This window comes from Trachemys scripta, chromosome 4 (genome assembly GCF_013100865.1).
Source record: "Trachemys scripta elegans isolate TJP31775 chromosome 4, CAS_Tse_1.0, whole genome shotgun sequence".
In the NCBI taxonomy this organism is placed as follows: domain Eukaryota; kingdom Metazoa; phylum Chordata; order Testudines; family Emydidae; genus Trachemys; species Trachemys scripta.
The window spans coordinates 3,577,543-3,596,891 of record NC_048301.1 but is presented as its reverse complement, the minus strand read 5'-3'; the positions used below and the strand labels follow the sequence as shown (position 1 = coordinate 3,596,891).

At 41.4% G+C, this 19,349-nt stretch overlaps 1 protein-coding gene across 3 annotated transcripts in view; it reads right to left on the bottom strand.

Moving 5' to 3' along the window:
* The window catches only part of FANCM (FA complementation group M), a 132,519-nt gene extending 113,464 nt beyond the window's left edge, over positions 1-19,055 (bottom strand). For all 3 annotated transcript variants that reach the window (XR_004645432.1, XM_034767999.1, XM_034768000.1), the window contains exons 1-4: positions 18,554-19,055; positions 12,722-12,894; positions 10,436-10,513; positions 8,414-8,572 (exon numbers count right to left, since the gene is read on the bottom strand). Coding sequence is in view for 2 of the 3 variants with exons in the window: in XM_034767999.1 (XP_034623890.1) it covers positions 8,414-8,572; positions 10,436-10,513; positions 12,722-12,894; positions 18,554-19,055 (912 nt within the window). In the remaining variant the exon portion in view is untranslated. The remainder of the gene's footprint in view (positions 1-8,413; positions 8,573-10,435; positions 10,514-12,721; positions 12,895-18,553) is intronic.
* Between the last annotated feature and the right edge of the window lie 294 nt (positions 19,056-19,349).

The following is a 19,349-nucleotide window of genomic DNA, read 5'->3' as shown; positions in this document are numbered from 1 at the left end:
GAGGTTCCATAGGACTGGAGAAGGGCCAATGTAGTACCTAACTTTAAAAAGGGAACAAAGAGGACCTGAGGAATTCTAGACCACTCAGCCTAACATTGATACGTGAAAGATGCTGGAACAAAATATCAATCAATCAAGGTTATAAAGAATAGCCAGCATAGATTTGTCATGCCAAATCAACCAAATTTCATTATTTGACAGGGTTATTGGAGGGTTATAGGAGGAAAGATGTGATATCTTGATTTTAGTAAGGCTTTTGACACAGTTCCATATGACATTCTCATAAGCAAACTAAGAAAATGTGGTCTAAATTAAATTACTATAAGGTGAGTGCACAACTGGTTGAAAGACCATACTCAGAGTAATCATCAATAAGGCTGCGAATTTGTCACAGAGATCATGGATTCCATGACCTCGGTGACTTCTGCAGTGGCCAGACACACCAGCTGCTGCTGGGGCAGTCTTGGGCCATCGCCCCCCTCTCCCAGCAGCAGCAGGAGTTTGGGTGGGGGGCAGAAGGGGATGAGGGCTCTGGATGGCGTTTACCTTGGAGGTGCTCCCCGGAAGCGGTGACATCCCCCTCCCTCGACTTCTAGGGGGAAGCGCAGCCAGGGGGCTCTGCGCACTGCCTCCGCCTGCAGGCATCATCCCCGCAGCTCCCATTGGTCGCAGTTCCCAGCCAATGGGAGCCATGGAGCCGGCGCTCGGGGAAGAGGCAGCGCACAGAGCTGCCTGGCCATGCCTCTGCCTAGGAACTGAGGGAGGGGGATGTTGCCGCTTCCAGGGAGGTGTGGAGCCAGGTAAGGAGCCTGCCAGCCCCTCCCCACTGCACCAGCAGGGGTCGCAGGCGGTCCACACACACACACCCAGCCCGCCCCCTCAGGCCACCCCCCATCCCGAGCACCCGCAGTGCCCCTCAGGCTGCCGCTCTGAGCCCCCGTGGTGCCCCTCACCCCATCAAGCATGTGCAGCACCCCCAAGCCGCCCCCACGAGTTAGAGTTATATAGTACAAGTCAGGGACAGGTCACAGGTCATGAATTTTTGTTTACTGCCCATGACCTGTCCATGAATTTTACGAAAAATACCAGTGACTAAAACGTAGCCTTAGTTATCAATGGCTCATTGTCAGATGGTGCAACGTATCTAGTGGGGTCCCAAAGGGTACAGTTCTGGGTCTGGTGCTATTTAATATTTTCAGTAATGAGTTGAATGATAAAGTGGAGAGAATGCTTATAAAATTTTCAGATGACACTTGGCTGGGAGAGGCTGCAAACATTTTGGAGGACAGGATTAAAATTCAAAATGACCCTGACAAATTGGAGACCTGGTCTGAATTCAACAAAATGAAATTCAATGAAGACAAGTGCAACATACTTCACTTAGGAAAGAAAAATCAAATGCACAACTACAAGGTGGAAAATAACTGGCTAAGTGGCACTACTGTTGATCTGGGAGTTATAGTGGATCACAAATTGAATACAAGAAAACAATGGGATACGGTTGCAAAAAATGCTAATCTTCTGGAATGCATTAACAGGGTGGTCATATTTAAGACATGGGAGGTAACTGTCCCAGTGTACTAGGCACTAGTGAGGCCTCAGCTGGAGTAGTGTGTCCAATTCTGGGTACCATACCTTCAGGAAAGGTCTGGACAAACTGGAAAATCCAGAACAGAGCAACAAAAATGATAAAAGGTTTAGAAAACCTAATCTATGAGGAAAACAAAAACTGGGCATGGTTAGTCTTGAGAAAAGACTACCAAAGGAGGATCTGATAACAGTCATCAAATAGGTTAACGGCTATTATAGAGGAAGGTGATAAATTGTTCTCCATTACCACTGAAGGCAGGACAAATAGTAATGGTATTAATCTGCAGAAAGGGAGATTTAAGTTAGAATATTCGGAAAACTATAATGGTAGTTAAGCTCTGGAGCAGGCTTCCAAGGGAGGTTGTAGAATCCCCATCATTGAGGTTTTTAACAACAAGTTGGACAACCACCTGTCAGAGATGGTGTAGGTTTATTTGGGCCTGCCTGACCGCAGGGCATTGGACTTGATGATCTTCAAAAGGCCCTTCCAGTTCTACATTGCTATGATAGCTAGCATACAGACTTATTCTGAAACCCAGTAAGAAGTTAATCACATTACAACTGAAAAAGTATATTTACAGGAAAAGTCCAGTGGTTAACTGTATACAATATTTATTAGATACATTAAAAATTTTCAAAGTAGTTTTTAGATGACATATTTGTTTCAAGTATCAGAGGAGTAGCCGTGTTAGTCTGGATCTGTAAAAAGCAACAGAGAGTCCTGTGGCACTTTTAAGACTAACAGACGTATTGGAGCATAAGCTTTCGTGGGTGAATACCCATGCGTCTGATGAAGTGGGTATTCACCCACGAAAGCTTATGCTCCAAAACATCTGTTAGTCTTAAAGGTGCCACAGGACTCTGTTGATAATTGTTTCAGTACCTCCAATCACAGTGAACACAGTTTACGTCTCAGTGGGACATATCTGAATGATACAGAATTATACTTTCCAGGAAGAGCTTAATTTGACAGACTAGGGTTGAAACAATATACTTTGAAACTTTGCTTTTCAATATCTTCTAACTGTTTTTCCAAAATATGTTTTATTCTATTAAAACATTTTGATCGATTTCACAAATGTAGAAGCTAACCCCTCCTCTCACCCAAATATTTAAAGAATACCATGAAAATTACAAGTGTACTGGTTTTCCTGAATTTGTCCTCACAAAAATTGCCCTGACTCAATGAAATGTTAATGGCAGATCTGCTCAAGCGTATGATCAAATTGCCCTCTTGTGGCGGCTGCCTACAAGAGATACCTAGGGAACACAGGGAGAGAAAGGAGAAAAAGAAAGATGTGGGAGCAGAGGTGAGGAAAGAGGATGAATAGCAAAGAAAAGGGAATGGGGAAGCTACCTGTCTCAAGTCCTATAACTCTCTGAATTTTTCCTGGGTACTGCTAGTGGCTTTTAGAGAGATTCAGTCTTACTTTGCATCCAGTTGTAAAACTGGCAGTTTCCCCATTTAGTGATTTACAGTTATTTACTGATTAAAATATTTCACACCAGCTTTGCTTTGAATAGCTATATATTATAAGCTTTTCCCAAGTGTCTCAAAGATATCTTAAGTTATATTAAGTGTAAATATATAGCTTATACAGACCAATGAGTTTCAATACAGGATCCAGAGATTCAGTTAGATTTGTTAGTCTCTAAGGTGCCACAAGTACTCCTGTTCTTTTTAGTTAGATTTCAGTTTCTGTCCAACCAATTCACATACATGGGAAATACAGGAAAGGGGAGAAATAGGTGGTTTCACAATAGTTTACCAAGATTTTCTGACAGACACTGAAAACTTTTGCATTTTGATTACTCAATAGTAATATTATCAAAACATGTTTTTGGCAATTCAAACTTCAAAAAAATCTATGGGAAACAATGCCTATATTCTGAAAGCATCAGTTTGTATTTAATCTACAGAGCAAATAAAACCTCAAACAAGTCTCAGTTATGCAGTTTTCTGTTCAGTTACAGAACTATTTAACTACTTTTGTGGGTGTCAAGCAAGGTCACATAGAAACATTCTTGTTAATGTATAGCTACAGAAAAATCTTCACACAGTATCTGAATGTGTGTTCTTCAGCACCCTGAAAACTGCAGTAAAATGTACAGTGTCATTTTATGTAAAACTATGGATTAATGTAGAACGTTAGTATTTATTATGAGTTGTGTTCGATTGCTTAAGCTGCTAGAAGCACCGATTAAATTTCAAGTTTGGATACAGTTTTCCATAGCCATACAGTGTATTATTTCTATAGACGGCCAATACACTAGTTGGTGCTAGGAGACATGGTTTCCTCATTTATAAACAAAACTATAAAAAAGCATTTTATAGGAACATTGATTAAGCTTATTGAAATCTTGCTATTCTTACATACTAACATTTGAGGAGGCTGGGGAATAAATTTTTAACAAGTCATAACATTCACATTTGTCATGCTGTGGTACCCCATTATCCGTGGCTTCCCATTATCCGGTTAGACATTTTATTATGCTCCTATTGCTATACAGTAGAATCTCAGAGTTAAGAACACCTTGGGAATGGAGGTTGTTTGTTACTCTGAAATGTTCATAACTCTGAACCAAACATTACTGTTGTTCTATCAAAAGTTTACAACTGAACATTGACTTAATACAGGTTTGAAACTTTACTATGCTGCTTTCCCTTTTTTTTTTCTTTTTTTTTTTTTTTTTTTAAGTAGTTTGTTTAACACAGAACTGTACTGTAGTTGCTTTCCCCCACATCTCTGCTGCTGCCTGATTGTGTACTTCCAGTTCCAAATGAGGTGTGTATTTGACTGGTCAGTTCGTAACTCGGGTGTTCGTAACTCTGCGGTTCTACTGTACTTCCTCAAACCATTACTAAAGTAATTCATAATTTTAATGTGCAATGTTTAAATAGTTTGGACACAATAGATTGTTAAAAGCAGCTAACAAAACTGCATCCCTCGGATCACATCCTGGCAGTTTAAATATTTCCGCCTTAATACTGAAACATTGTTGCCCTGCCTACTTTGTACTTTTCAAACCAGTGTTAGTGCCTAAAAGTTTAATCCAGTTAGTGTGAAACTCAGGGCCTTGCTTATTTACTTTTACAAAAATAATTGTTTAACTACAGAACTACAGTGGGATTTTTCCAGCTTTGTTGCATTACTGCTGTAGCTTGTTTTACGCTGTCCTTCACTTTCTCTGAAACTTGTGTCTTGTTTAATGTTACAGATTGCCATAAATAAAGCGTCAGATTTTATTGTGCATGGTGCACATGGTTCTAACTTTTCAAGCACATTATGTAATTAGCACACATATACCAGTATTTTTTAAAAAACCCGAGACATCTAACCTATGCTTACAGATGCTGAGAAAGCTTATTTAACCCATATATGCCTACTCTGGCCTTGGAAGGTTTTGCTGAGAACTTGTTGGGAGCTCTTAATTGAAAGGTGGCATTCAGACTTTTCTCCAAACTATCTGAAGGACAAGAATTGTTAAAAAGCGTTGAACAGTGTCAATCAGATGTTATTTCCTTGTTGCTGTGATGTCATAATACTATTAGTTTCTTAATGACAGTCAGAAAATGACATAAAACAAGCTGACTTTTCAAAAAAAAGCTTTTCAGAACTTTCTGTTCTACTTCAGAATCTAATTGTGCACCTTTGCAGATCACCTTGAATCCAAAGCATAGCTAGCAATGAAACCGCAAAATCAGGAAAGGTCTGATTCTATATCTACAAGGACTAGTTAGTCTAAAATGCAAGCTGGTAAAGATATTAAAAACCAAAAGGCTTTTTAAACTAGCTGTTTAATAACAAGCCACACACTTCTTGCCCAGCTTGAAAATATGGAACAAGTATGTACAAGTAGTCTTATCATGACTTTGCTCTCTAGAAGCTGTCGGCCTGGAACTGCTATTTGAGGGTACATCTACCATGCAGCTAGAGGTGTAATTCCCAGCTACAGTAGCTGTGGACGTGCTAGCTTTGACTAAGCTAACTTGCTAAAAATAGTTGCAGTGGCGTGGGAGGCAGCACAGTCTACCCACCTACGTACAATCCCATCCAGTCCCCTAGGCACACACACTGGCAGCTAACCCATGCTGCCGCTTGCACCACTGCAGCTATGCTGCTCTTTTTAGCATGTTAGCACAGTCAAAGCTAGCGTGCGAACGTCTATCCAAGATGGGAATTACACCTCCAACTGCAGTACGCTCTTGAGGGTAGGGCAGATCTCCTACTAGGTGTCTGAAAAGTGCCTAGCACAGAGATGCCCTGATGTTAGTTGGGCATCTCAGTACTATTAGAATAATAGTCTTTAATAACAATAGCTGCAGAGGGTCACAAAATCTTAAGAGTGAGTTTCCCATGATTCCCACTGGAGGCCAAAGATCCAAGAGTGAGAATAAACAATGTAGGATGTTTTGGAAAAAAATTGTAAAAAAAACCCAACCAAACAAAAACAAAATGGAAAACACACACACACACACACACACACACACTCACACCATAAGAGGCATTTAATAAAGAGTGTCATGTGTGCACATTAAAATGTTTTCCCTCCCTTGCCCCATCACCATGTACACTTGAAAATGCTGCGATGGTGACTGGCCCTGGAGGAGGACAGAAGGAGCTGTACACCTATCAGGGAAACCACAAACCTGTCCTCAGCAAGTGCAAGGGCCCAGGAAGGCTAAGTGCCAGTGCATGAGACACCTTGAGAGCCAGCAGGGGTCCTGGCTCCATTCTCTTTTGAAACAGGTGATGCACAAATGCAAGGAGAGTGCATACTGCATCCCTGAAGACATGCTGGAGTTACCTGAGCCCGTGCCATCTGAGGCATTTTATCCTGCCTATGTATTCTACAATGCAGAGTACAATACAATGCAGAAGAAAACTGGTGCAGTACTCTTTCACTCTCTTACCTCCTTCACTGCAGCTATGCTTAGTGTAGGCACAAAAGACATCTTACATTCCAAATCAAAACCTCAAGTTCTCAGTGCCAAATCCCAAAAGTAAATTAATGCATGACTGAATGCATGACTGAATGCATACTGGCACCCATTACAGAAAATAAAGTTTGGTCTACACATAGAAACTACACTGATTTAATTAAACTGATACAAATTTATGGTGGACACTTGTTTCAGTTTAGCTTAAATCTGCTCTAAATGGATTTAAATTAAACCAAAATAAGCATGTTTAAGCCAAAATGAGTTAAGGATTTGCACCGGTTTAAAACTTAATTTAATTAAATCAGTTTGACTGTCTAATGGAGATAATCTCTAAGGGCTGGTCCACACTGGGGCGGGGGATCAATCTAGGAAACGCAACTTCAGCTACGAGAATAGCGTAGCTGAAGTCGATGTTTCCTAGACCGAACTAAGTTTACTTACTGCGAGTCCACGCGGTGCAGGCAAGCTTCCCCATCGACAGCACTTCCTCCACTCAGCGAGCAGGAGTTCTGCAGTCGACGGGGGAGCGCTTCTGGGATCGATTTATCACGTCCAGATGAGACGCAATAAATCGATCCCAGAAGATCGATCTCTACCTGCCGAATCGGGCGGGTAGTGTGGACCTAGCCTATGATTAAAGATCTGAAAATAGCTCCAGGTTAAAAAAAAAAAGCCCTCTCCTAAATCTAAAGACGTACAAATAAGAAAATGTTCTTCAGACACTTAGGGTCTATGTGAAGAGTCCTATTAACAAAACTGATCATTAACATGGAAAGCAAATTACCCCTTCAACAACATGGCGGATGACCAACTTAAAAATACACAACATTTGGAGAAAACATGTTACTAAATCTAGCAACTGTGAACATGTATAAGCCTCATCCATTAATAAATTACTGATGATTTCTAGAAAGAACCCCCATTTTTAAGTTAAGGAATCTGAAATTCATAGCTAGCAGATTGCTTATTTACTCATTCTATAAGAACTACTATTCTCTGTATATAACTTTTCTTCACAAAGATAAAATTTCTGTATAAAACACAATACTACTACTTTTTTTTCTTATTAAAAAAGTCCAACAAGATGCCAATTATAAATTATTACTTCCGTGATGCAGACATCTGTCTAATAGAACCTGACTGAGAACAGACAGGCCACTGAACAGCCATCAGTTAGCAGCCACTTCTGTTCATTGCTAACCTGGACTGTATTTGAACAGATTACTTATAGGTGAAGAATACCACCTCTCAATCAGCTCCTCAACCACACAGTTTACAATATTTTTTTGCTAGGCAATACTTTTTAAAGAAGAAAAATCTATTTAGCAGTACACTTACAAAGCAGCTAAGAATCAAAAGTTACATTTTTACAGGAAGGAAGAAAAGCATTTGATTCAGTACTCATAGGAATAACTTTTGTGTACGTATAGCAATGAAATGGATAGCTTGAGAATTGTACCCATCATATTAATACTCTTACACCAACCCACTTCAAATAAGCTGTCAATTTAGTTTAGGCTCAAACGTAGGCTTTGCAAGTTTCTTAATGGAGTAAGACACCATATAACTAGATTTTTTTTTATTTTAATCAAAGTTTAATTTTAAACATTACCTCATGCTGTTCTGAAGCCAAACAAAAACTTGAAGCAAGTGACTCAGAAGTATTAAGTGATACAGTAGTAACAAAAGTGAAACTGGCCATTCTGTTTTACTATCTGAGCTACATATAAGCAAAAAGCCAACAGCATAAATAATGTAAGTTAGCTGAACAAACTACTTGACTTAGTACTTAAGAGGTATTAACGATACAGATAAGGATTTTATTACTATTTCTATAGTGACATGAGCTCTTTAATAGTAAAAAAAGTAGTAACTCACCCTGATGTAAGCATTCTGAATTTCTGCTAGTTCTTTACCAAGTGGAACAACAAATTTTTCAACTTGTCGCTCATGAGAGTAAGGCTGAATATCTGGGGAATCTTCAGAACACAGCTCTATCTGTGCTATCAATAGGTTGGAAATAACTTCCTGGACAGCCTATGAAGAAGTCACAGGAAAAGAGTGTTTTACACAGTGTATTTTTCTTAATGTCATCTCACTGCTGTAAATCAAAGATATGTGAAAGTTATCAACACAGGGCCTGTAAAACTATTTGAAATAGCAAAGAAACGTTACCTGTATTGAGGGATCTGCAGACAGCAATTCATTTTTCAGCAGTCTCCACTACAACTGACTTATCATTTCAGCCATTTTAAACGTAAAACAAAACAATGTAGTCAGGAAAATGCCCTACCACGTCTATATACATAGCAAGTAAAACAATCATTAAAATAGTAATAAGAAAAAATACTTGAGTTAGAACTATTCTAGCACCATTTGTTAAGTTTTGCTATAAAACTATGTCTGTATCAGCTGCAATAACCCTCCCTTGCTCCACCTATTCAGGCCAGTAGTCCAGCACATACAAGTGCATTAATATGAGAGGGATAATTTGTGACATTATAAATGTGGTAAGAGTTTAGATCACTGAGTTTGGGAATTCCTTGTTTCCTCTGATATTATTTGAGAGAAGGTGGCATAACCTATTCAGACTAGTACTGTCCAGCAACATTAACAGTGCCGCAGAAGCCACTTGTACCTGACTAGGATCATGCAGTTCTAATCAGCAAACTGCTGCTGCCAAGAGAGCAACACTCAAGTGATGATCACTCTTCTGGGGGGCTCTTTGTAAGAAGATGGGTGACGGGCAAAAAAAAAAAAAAAAAGAGGATGAAACACGATGGATGCAAAGAGGTCACAATTGAAAGCATGCTAATGTGGAAAGGAGATCCAGAGGAAAAGGTGTAAGCAAAAGGATAATAGCATTTTGCTCAAATGAGCTGCACTACAGATGAAAGCTGCCATTACGATACCAAGCCTTAGATAAGCCCTGCCAGGAGTCGCAGTTAATTTTTTTCTTGGATCAAATAAGCAATTTCTCTGAAGTATTTTAAATCAAAGATTTCTATTTCTAAAGCTAATATAATTCATAAAATGGGAAGGCCAACACAATCAAAGTAGGAAGCATCATATACTGCATGCGGAAATTTCTCCTTCTATATGGCGTTTTTATATAATGCCCCCATGTACAAGATAGTGTATCAAGACAGTAAGTGTTATTAACTGTGGGATGCTATGCCCACTTGCAATGAGGTTAGTGAAGCACTGTCAACCTAAGCCAGATTGCTTTGTTTCTATTAAATCCCAAAATGAACTAACCATCAGGAGACAGCATGGAAACACAGAACTTTCTTCCATTTCCAGATACAGTGTATACAGGATAGAAAAAAGAAAAATTGAATAATACCAACTTATTTCCTAAATACATTACTTTCATGTCCAGTACTTAATTTTTAAGTAGAAATAATTTGGGAAACTTCATACAAGGAAAGCACGTTACTTTTATTTTAAAGATTAAGGTGCCCAATTGCCTTAAACTCTGAAAATTCCAGCCTTAATTGTCCAGACACATTGTGCTGGATAGAGTAAAATCTATTTTACTTTGAATGCACATTCTTTTCAATCAGTACAAGCAACTCCAAGTCTATCATCATGTATTTTTTTTTAGCACACAAAAGTATGCTAGGCACTTCACTGTACAAAGAAGACAGGGTCTTTGCTCTGGAGAGTTTACAATCAAATTTCAGACAAGATATAATGAAGGGATAAATGTAGGAAAAGGCAGAGGTTATAACAATAAGAATGCAATTACTCAAAGGCTTCTGCATAGCATTGTGGAATAATCTTTATTTGGTGCATTTTAATAGATTTCACTGCCTTCCATGGTATGCAAACTGGTACTAAAAATAGCTTCTATTGAAGCCACTCTAATTCTGTCCACTAATGCAGTACTTAACTCACCTTTGTGTCACTGCCTGGTGTGGCACTTAGAGCCAAGATTCTAAATTGGTTTGTGTATTTGCTCAGTTCCTTCACAACCTGACAAAAAAAAACAAGAGTTACATTAATACTCTTAAAGAGGAAAAGCTCTTACTCTCAATGGTTTACATATGTGAAAAATTAAAATTTAAATGTTCCGAAAAGTATTCTCCACAAAGTTAGTATCTAGCCTAGAAACAGAACCCAACAATAAATGATTGTCAATCTCCTCCCACCCCACCCCAAAAAGCTTAGATTATGTGAACTAGCTTTAAGAGCCAACTCTGCATACTAGAATAGGCATAGTCTTTTTTTTTGTCAAGGTCAAATTTATTAGTCAAGGTATAGACAATGTCCAGACTCAAGAGAAAATAATAAGAAAATGATAATAATAAGTAAATAAAAAGATTGCTGGGTCTGTTGAAAAGCATCTGGCAGTCTGGATTTGGTCCGCGGTTTGCCTATTACTAGAACTCCTTGGGTGAGCATTGAAAGGATTATTACTGGATTCAGCAAGTGGATTTACAGCATATTAGCCAAATGAGCTGCCAAAAAGGAAATCTGGAGGGGCACTCAAAGCCAGCATTTGCAGCCTGAGTGCAAAACTAGTCTGAAATGATGAAGAAAATGGCACGACAAAGGAGCTGGACTAGGGGGCAAGAGCTGCATAAAACCACATGCACCCATCTGTCTCTCATTGCAAACTTGTTTTTATGGCAACTGGGAAAGTGGCAGGCTGTTCCTTTGAAGCCATCTATATTCCCGTTCTTCACGCACATCGGCTCATAAAGTCAAATACACAATTAATGTACAGGGCTGCAGGATCAAGCAGCAGCCTGGCAGCACAAGCATCTATTCTCCTATAGCACTTAGATACACTGTGACCAACAGGCAGTCTTCTGCTGAGTGGGGAAAAGTAGGTGAACCACTGGAAGGCCACAGAAAAGTGCTAAAAATATCAAATAGAAATTAAAAAAAAAAATACAGAAAATAAAAGTCAACAGATAGAAGAGGACAAGGGAATTAAATATACACATTAAAAAGTGATGGTAGCCATGCCCAAGTATAGCAAAACAGGACAAGGAAAAATGCATTAGAGAAGCATTTTATATGCCAATTCCACAGCAAAGGTGACTAACAAAGGAAGCTGGGAACCACTACTCTGCATTAAGTAAGCTCACAAAATTCTCAATGAAATGTGAGTCTTGTTTCTGCACAACACAGGTAAACGATCACCACAATGGTTAAAAAAAAAGAAAGAAAGAAAAGAATGCTACTTTGAACTTTAATAGAATAAAAAAAGTATTTCATCCTTTGTCAGATGCTCAGAAAGCAACAACCTGTACATTTACATTATTACAAAATGAAAACAAGTTACTAAAGGGTTTGAAATTGGGGAGGGCTGCAGGAAGGAGGAGGTGCAGCTATGGTGAACAAGCCTGTTCGCTGCTTTAATTCTAATAAAAATAGAAGCCTCAACGTTTTCCTTTATGTGCCATATTATACAAGTCTTCTGCTTGTCTGTTTTTCTATGCAAAGGTCTAATAGGGAACCATCTTAGTGCCACATTAGTTCACTGCAAATTTCTCAATACATGACTTGCTTCATAACTTTAAAACGAAGTATTGATAGAGAGGGATTTAACCAAGATACTTCAATGCATTTTTCACTGCATGAGACAAGACCACAACTGAACGGACAACAGTGGGTCATAATGGGCTCAGAATTTATTTCAATTTAAATAAAGTTTTTTTTCAGAAATGAGGTTTAATTTGCAATCTCTAAGATTGCTGCCACTGGCGTCTCCTGTTCAAATTTTTAATTCCTTGCCGATACATGCCACACAGACTGCAGTAGATTGTGCTCATAAACATGCCCATGCCCTGTAGAAACAGCCCCTCCCTACAAATGCATTTTTAATTTCTTACAATCTAGGGTTTAAAAATTAATTTCTGAACAGAAAATGCAGTTCTATACCCAACTATACAAAATTTTTATCGCCCCATCTACTTAAGATGTCATAATACAGTTAGAATGTTCAGCATCTTGTGTACATTCTTCTTGCATGCAATTTATCCATTACTTGTATCAAGGTATTATAAGTCATAAAATAATGTTTTCGTCTTTGTTAATTTCTTACCAAATACCTCAGTTTAAAAAACTGCAGAGCAATCTGCCTACGGTAATACATTTGTGCTTAAATTATCCATGATTGCACAAAGAATGGCTCATAAGATTGTGCAGTTCACATTAGTCCACCATTATTACCTGGCAGTAGGCGTAGTTTCCAAGAGCTTTGTGGGCTTCATCAATAACCAGACATTTTATTTCTGTAGCAGGACAGGTTCCACGAGAAAGATCATTTACCATTACTTGAGGTGTAAGAAAAAAGACCCTCTTATTGTGCCAGATTTCTTTCCGATTGTGAACCTGGGTACCCCCTGGGGGAAAAAAAAAAAAAAAAAAAAAAAAAGCACTATTACAGATTTCAATTAGTTACCATCACTCAAGAGAGAAATCTTGGAGTCATTGAGGATAGTTGTCTGAAAACATCCACTCAATGTGCAGCGGCAGTCAAAAAAGTGAACAGAATGTTGGGAATCATTAAGAAAGGGATAGATAATAAGACAGGAAATATCATATTGCCTCTATATAAATCCATGGTTGCCCCATCTCAAAAAAGATATATTAGAATTGGAAAAGGTTCAGAAAAGGGCAACAAAAATGATTAGGGGTATGGAATGGCTGCCATATGAGAAGAGATTAATAAAACTCGGACATTTCAGCTTGGAAAAGAGACGACCAAGGGGGGATATGACAGAGGTCTATAAAATCATGACTGGCGTGGAGAAAGTAAATAAGGAAGTATTATTTACTCCTTCTCATAACACAAGAACTAGGGGGTCACCAAATGAAAATTAATAGGCAGCAGATTTAAAACAAACAAAAGGAAGTATTTTTTCACACAACACACAGTCAACCTGTGGAATTCCTTGCCAGAGGATGTTGTGAAGGCCAAGATTATAACAGGGGTCAAAAAAGAACTAGATAAGTTCATGGAGGATAGGTCCATCAATGGCTATTAGCCAGGATGGACAGGGATGGCGTCCCTACCTCTGTTTGCCAGAAGCTGGGAATGGGCAACAGGGATTCCCTGTTAGGTTCACTCCCTCTGGGGCACCTGGCATTGGCCACTGTCGGAAGGCAGGATACTGGGCTAGATGGACCTTTGGTCCAACCCAGTATAGCCATTCTTATGTTCAACAGGGGAACATGCCTTTTTAAGTCTGAACAGTTTTACTGGCATTTCACCTGCTGAGTAACTCAAGGCCTAAATTTATTGTAATCAGTATGAAATGCTTCACTTAAAACAATAGGATGTCCCAAAGGTTCCATGGAGAGTACAATCTGCTATGATACAGGTGCCGTAGATCAAGCTCAAGTTTAGGCCAGTGGCAGCTTGAAATGAAGAAAGTGAAAATTAGTTTGAGAATAGGGAACAGAAAGCATTACTCTAAGGTTACATCTACACTCCATGCTAGGGGTGCGATTCCCAGGTCACATACACATACTCATGCTCACTCTCATCGAGCTAGCACAGGTATAAATAGTAGTGTAGCTGTGGTAGCATGGGCAGTGGCACAGGCTAGCTGCCCTGAGCATAAACCCGCCTGAAACTGGTGGGTACCTCCTTGGCACAGCTTGCCACCGCCCATGCTGTGTCACCGATGCCCAGGCTACCACGGCTACACTACTATTTATACTTACCATAGTGCTCCCTGATCTATCATGAGCGTGTGTACATGAGCTGGGAATCACACCCTTAAGCTGACACATAGACATACCCTGAAGTACCCCTCATCAGTGGCAAGCTACACAAACAGGTATTACAAGTTGAATTTCATGCCCACTCTCAGCTTTAGGAAAGAAGAAAATCTTTTAAACATGGGTAATAGAGTTTTCTAGAAATATCTAGTCCACCTTTTGATAATACGGTTGAGAAGAGATTACTTTGCGTATTGATTAAGCCAGTAAACATCACAGGCTTACAGTTTAGATAAGAGGTGTGAGCATCCTGCTGAGCTGAAAACTGATACAACCTGAATTATGGTCTCCCTACTGCTACACTATAATTGAGAGTAGTTCATCACTAAGGCTGCAAGTCGGTCATGGAGGTCACGGAAGTCACAGATTCCGTGACTTTCCGGGACCTCCGTGACTTCCACAGCTGCCGGTGCTGCTGACCCTGGTGGCCGGCCACTCTGGCGGCCCCTGGGCTGCCTGAGCAGCAGCTAGTGCCACTGGAGCAGCAGCGATCCTGGAGCAGCAGCAGGCCAAGAGGCCGCTCTGGAGGCTGTCAGAGCAGTGGTCCCTAGGGGCCTCGAATCCATGGGCGGTGGGGGGCAGTCAGCCCCCATGATAAAAGCAGGGGCCAGCCATCAGCTGCCAGTGCCCCAGGAGCTAAATTTTAGTCAGGGGTATTTAAAGTAAAAGTCATGAACAGGTAATAGGCTGTGATTATTTGCTTATTACCTGTGACCCGTTCATGAGTTTATTAAAAATACCCGTGACTAAATCTTGGCCTTATTCATCACCCATACCTCTGTCAGCTACTAAATCAGAGGTGTTTTAAATATAGCCTGAGAGTTGGATCCAAGCCCATGTCATTCAGTTTCTTCAGAATTGATTTTTTTCTAAATTAAGTTTTTAGTCCATGTGGCAGCAAAGATAACCTTCCAAATGTTACTTGAGTGTAACTGTTGCAGTAATGTCTGAGTGCGTAGGCAGCCTGATACAATGATTCAGAGGTATGAACTGCACTGTCTCCTCTTAATCTGATTGAAGTATTTTTGTGATGGCATTTTAGTGTCAGTATTAACTACTGATAAGCGTTCACTTTAACGGATGCAATGAGGGTACAGAGTAGTAATGAAAGCTGGAAAATGGAAGTTGCTGCACAGAAGGAACTGCAGAGAAAAGAACAAAAGACTCAAACACAGGGAAGGGAGGAGAGAAAGATGAGAATGGCAAAGGAAAAGAAAAATAATAATTGTAAGCCTAAAGCATATTTTCCTCACTGCATGATGATGAATGTGATAAGGCACTGAACAAATAAAACTACTGAAATATTTAGTTACTACATAGAGACCACATTACGCCCTGGGCCTTGAGCACAAGCCTCAAGACCAGTATGCATCCCATTGTGAGGAGTAACCAGTCCTGAATTTATCTCTCAGTCCATGGGACATAATAAATAGAATTCAGCCCTCTCCTCTGAATGAGTTTGATATTACTATACTAAACTACCAAAACAGCATAAATGAACAGTTGACTTTAAGAAGGCTATCACGATCAAGCTGCATGGAAACTTTTTAAAGACACCATAATAGAGGCTCAACTTAAATGTATACCCCAAATTAAAAAAACATAATAAGAGAACCAAAAAAGTTCCACCGTGTCTAAACAAAGTAAAGGAAACAGTGAGAGGCAAAAAGGCATCCTTTGAAAAGTGGAAGTTAAATCCTAGTGAGGAAAATAGAAAGGAGCATAAACTCTGGTAAATGATGTATAAAAATATAATTAGGAAGGCCAAAAAAAAGAATTTGAAGAACAGCTAGCCAAAGACTCAAAAAATAATAGCAAAAAAAAAAAAAAAAAAAAAAAAAAAAAAAAAAAACACATCAAAAGCAGGAAGCCTGCTGAACAACCAGTGGGGCTACTGGACGATCGAGATGCGGAAGAAGCACTCAAGGACGATAAGGCCATTGCGGAGAAACTAAATGAATTCTTTGCATCAGTCTTCACAGTTGAGGATGTGAGGGAGATTCCCAAACCTGAGCATTCTTTTTAGGTGACAAATCTGAGGAACTATCCCAGATTGAGGTGTCATTAGAGGAGGTTTTGAAACAAATTGATAAACTAAACAGTAATAAGTCACCAGGGCCAGATGGTATCACCCAAGAGTTCTGAAGGAACTCAAATGTGAAATTGCAGGACTACTAACTATAGTCTGTAACCTATCATTGAAATCAGCTTCTGTACCAAATGACTGGAATATAGCTAATGTGACGCCAATTTTTAAAAAGGGCTCCAGAGGTGACCCCGGCCTGACTTCAGTACTGGGCAAACTGGTTGAAACTATAGTAAAGAACAAAATTGTCAGACACCTAGATGAACATAATTTGTTGGGGAAGAGTCAACATGGTTTTTGTAAAGGGAAATCATGCCTCACCCATCTACTCGAATTCTTTGAGGGGGGTCAACAAGCACGTGGACAAGGGGGATCCAGTGGATATAGTGTACTTCGATTTTCAGAAAGCCTTTGACGAGGTCCCTCACCAAAGGCTCTTAAGCAAAGTAAACTGTTATGGATTAAGAGGGAAAGTCCTCTCATGGATTGGTAACTAGTTAAAAGATAGGAAACAGAGGGTAAGAATAAATGGTCAGTTTTCAGAACAGAGAGACGTAAATAGTGGTGTCCTCCAGGGGCCTGTACTCGGCCCAGTCCTATTCAACATATTCATAAATGATCTGGAAAAAAGGGTAAACAGTGAGGTGGCAAAATTTGAAGATGATACAAAACTACTCAAGATAGTTAAGTCCCAGGCAGACAGCGAAGAGCTACAAAAACGATCTCTCAAAACTGAGTGACTGGGCAACAAAACGTCAGATGAAATTCAATGTTGATAAATGCAAAGTAACGCACATTGGAAAACATAATCCCAACTATACATATAAAATGATGGGGTCTAAATTAACTAAAGAAAGATCTCAGAGTCATTGTGGATAGTCCTCTGAAAACATCCACTCAATATGAGGCATCAGTCAAAAAAGGCTAACAGAATGTTGGGAATCATTAAGAAAGGGATATACAAGACAGAAAATATCATATTGCCTCTATATAAATCCATGGTACGCCCACATCTTGAATACTGCATGCAGATGTGGTTGCCCCATCTCAAAAAAGATATGTTGGAATTTGAAAAGGTTCAGAAAAGAGCAACAAAAATGATTAGGGGTATGGAACGGCTGCCATATGAGGAGAGATTAATAAGACTGGGACATTTCAGCTTGGAAAAGAGACGACTAAGGAGGGATATGATAGAGGTCTATGAAATCATGATTGGCGTGGAGAAAGTAAATAAGGAAGTGTTATTTACTCCTCAAAACGCAAGAACTAGGGGTCACCAAATGAAATTAGGCAGCAGATTTAAAACAAGCAAAAGGAAGTATTTTTTCACACAACACACAGTCAACCTGTGGAACTCCTTGCCAGAGGATGTTCTGAACACCAAGACTATAACAGGGGTCAAAAAAGCACTAGATAAATTCATGGAGAATAGGTCCATCAATGGCTATTAGCCAGGATGGATAGAGATGGTGTCCCTAGCTTCTGAGGGGCATCCCTGGAGCTTGGAATAGGCGATGGGATAATCATTTGATGGTTACCTGTTCTGTTCCTTCCCTCTGGGGCATTGGCCACCGTTGGAAGACAAGATACTGGGCTAGATGGACCTTTGGTCTGACCCAGTATGGCTGTTCTTGTGTTCTTATGTTTTTAAACTGTTCAAGGAATCTCATGCACCTTCAGACACAATCTACTTTGGACTGCAGACAATATACACAAATGATAAAAGGCATGCTCATCTGAACATGAGAGCAGGATGCCTTTGAATTTCAATGTACTGTCTCTATCAGCTCCTAGAAATGGAGCACACAGGCATAGCCACCAAAAGCCTACATGCTAGCAAAGAAACAGGGATGGATGAGAAGTCTCTTATCCTGTGGCTTCTACCGATGTTTGACACAATAGCAGCTGGAGTTTGCTGGTAAGTTCCCCGTGTACACGGCGCGGGGCGGGAGAAGGAGACCCCTGAATGGACGGCACCTGGAGAAAGCCAGAGCACAGACACAGGTGCGCTAAGGACTATCTATCTCCACAGCGCTTCACAACTGGCCTGCCTCTGCCAGTAACTACACGAGGGGCAGCGCTGGAGCCTGGCCCGGGGCTGTCACAGCGCACGGGCTTGCCGTGGGGCCGCCTGGCTTCCGCGCCCGAGCTGCGAGGCACTGGGCGGGGGGCCCGGGGACCCTCCGTACCTGTCATCTCGGCCATGTGGTGCGGGGGGATGCCCATGACGCGGGCGCAGGCCTCCATCTGCTGCGCCACCAGCGGCTTGGTGGGCGCCAGGAAGAGCACCTTGGCGGAGGGGAACCAGCGGTAGAAGTTGTACATGACCACGGCGGCGATGAAGGTCTTGCCCAGGCCGGTGGGCAGGCACACCAGCGTGTTGGCCAGCAGCGCCGCCCGCGCCAGGCGCACCTGGTAGCCGCGCTCCGGCCAGTTGGTGGGGTAGATCCACAGCGAGCCCGCCGCCGCGCAGAACCCGCCCTCGCCCGGGCCGCGCTCGGCCTCGTCCGCCGCCGCCAGCAGCAAGTCATCGTCCGCCGCCTCCGCCTCAGGCCCGGGCCGGGCTCGCTGGCGCCGCGCGCCTCCGCCGGGGCAAGGAGCCGCCTCCCGCCGGGGGCCTGAGGGTGGCTCCGGGGCGCGGCTAACGCGGGACCCCCAGCTCTGGAACAGCGTCCTCTGCCCGCCGCTCATGCTCTGTGGGGAACGCCCGGGCCCCTCAGTCAGCGCCCCCGCCGCCATCTTGGGGCCGGCGGCTCTCCGGGAACGCTTGAAAACCCCGCCACGTTCCGAGGGCTATCGCGAGAGCACCAGCCCCCGCAGCACCCTGGGAAATGTAGTCATCTAGGGCCGCTCTGGGCGGCGAGAGGCGCAGCGGCATGCTGGGAAATGTAGTCATGGGGGGGGGGCTTACTGCTAGCAGGCGCTGCGGCATGCTGGGAAATGTAGGCCGTGGTCTAAGGGCCTGACCAACTCCCCTAAACGGAA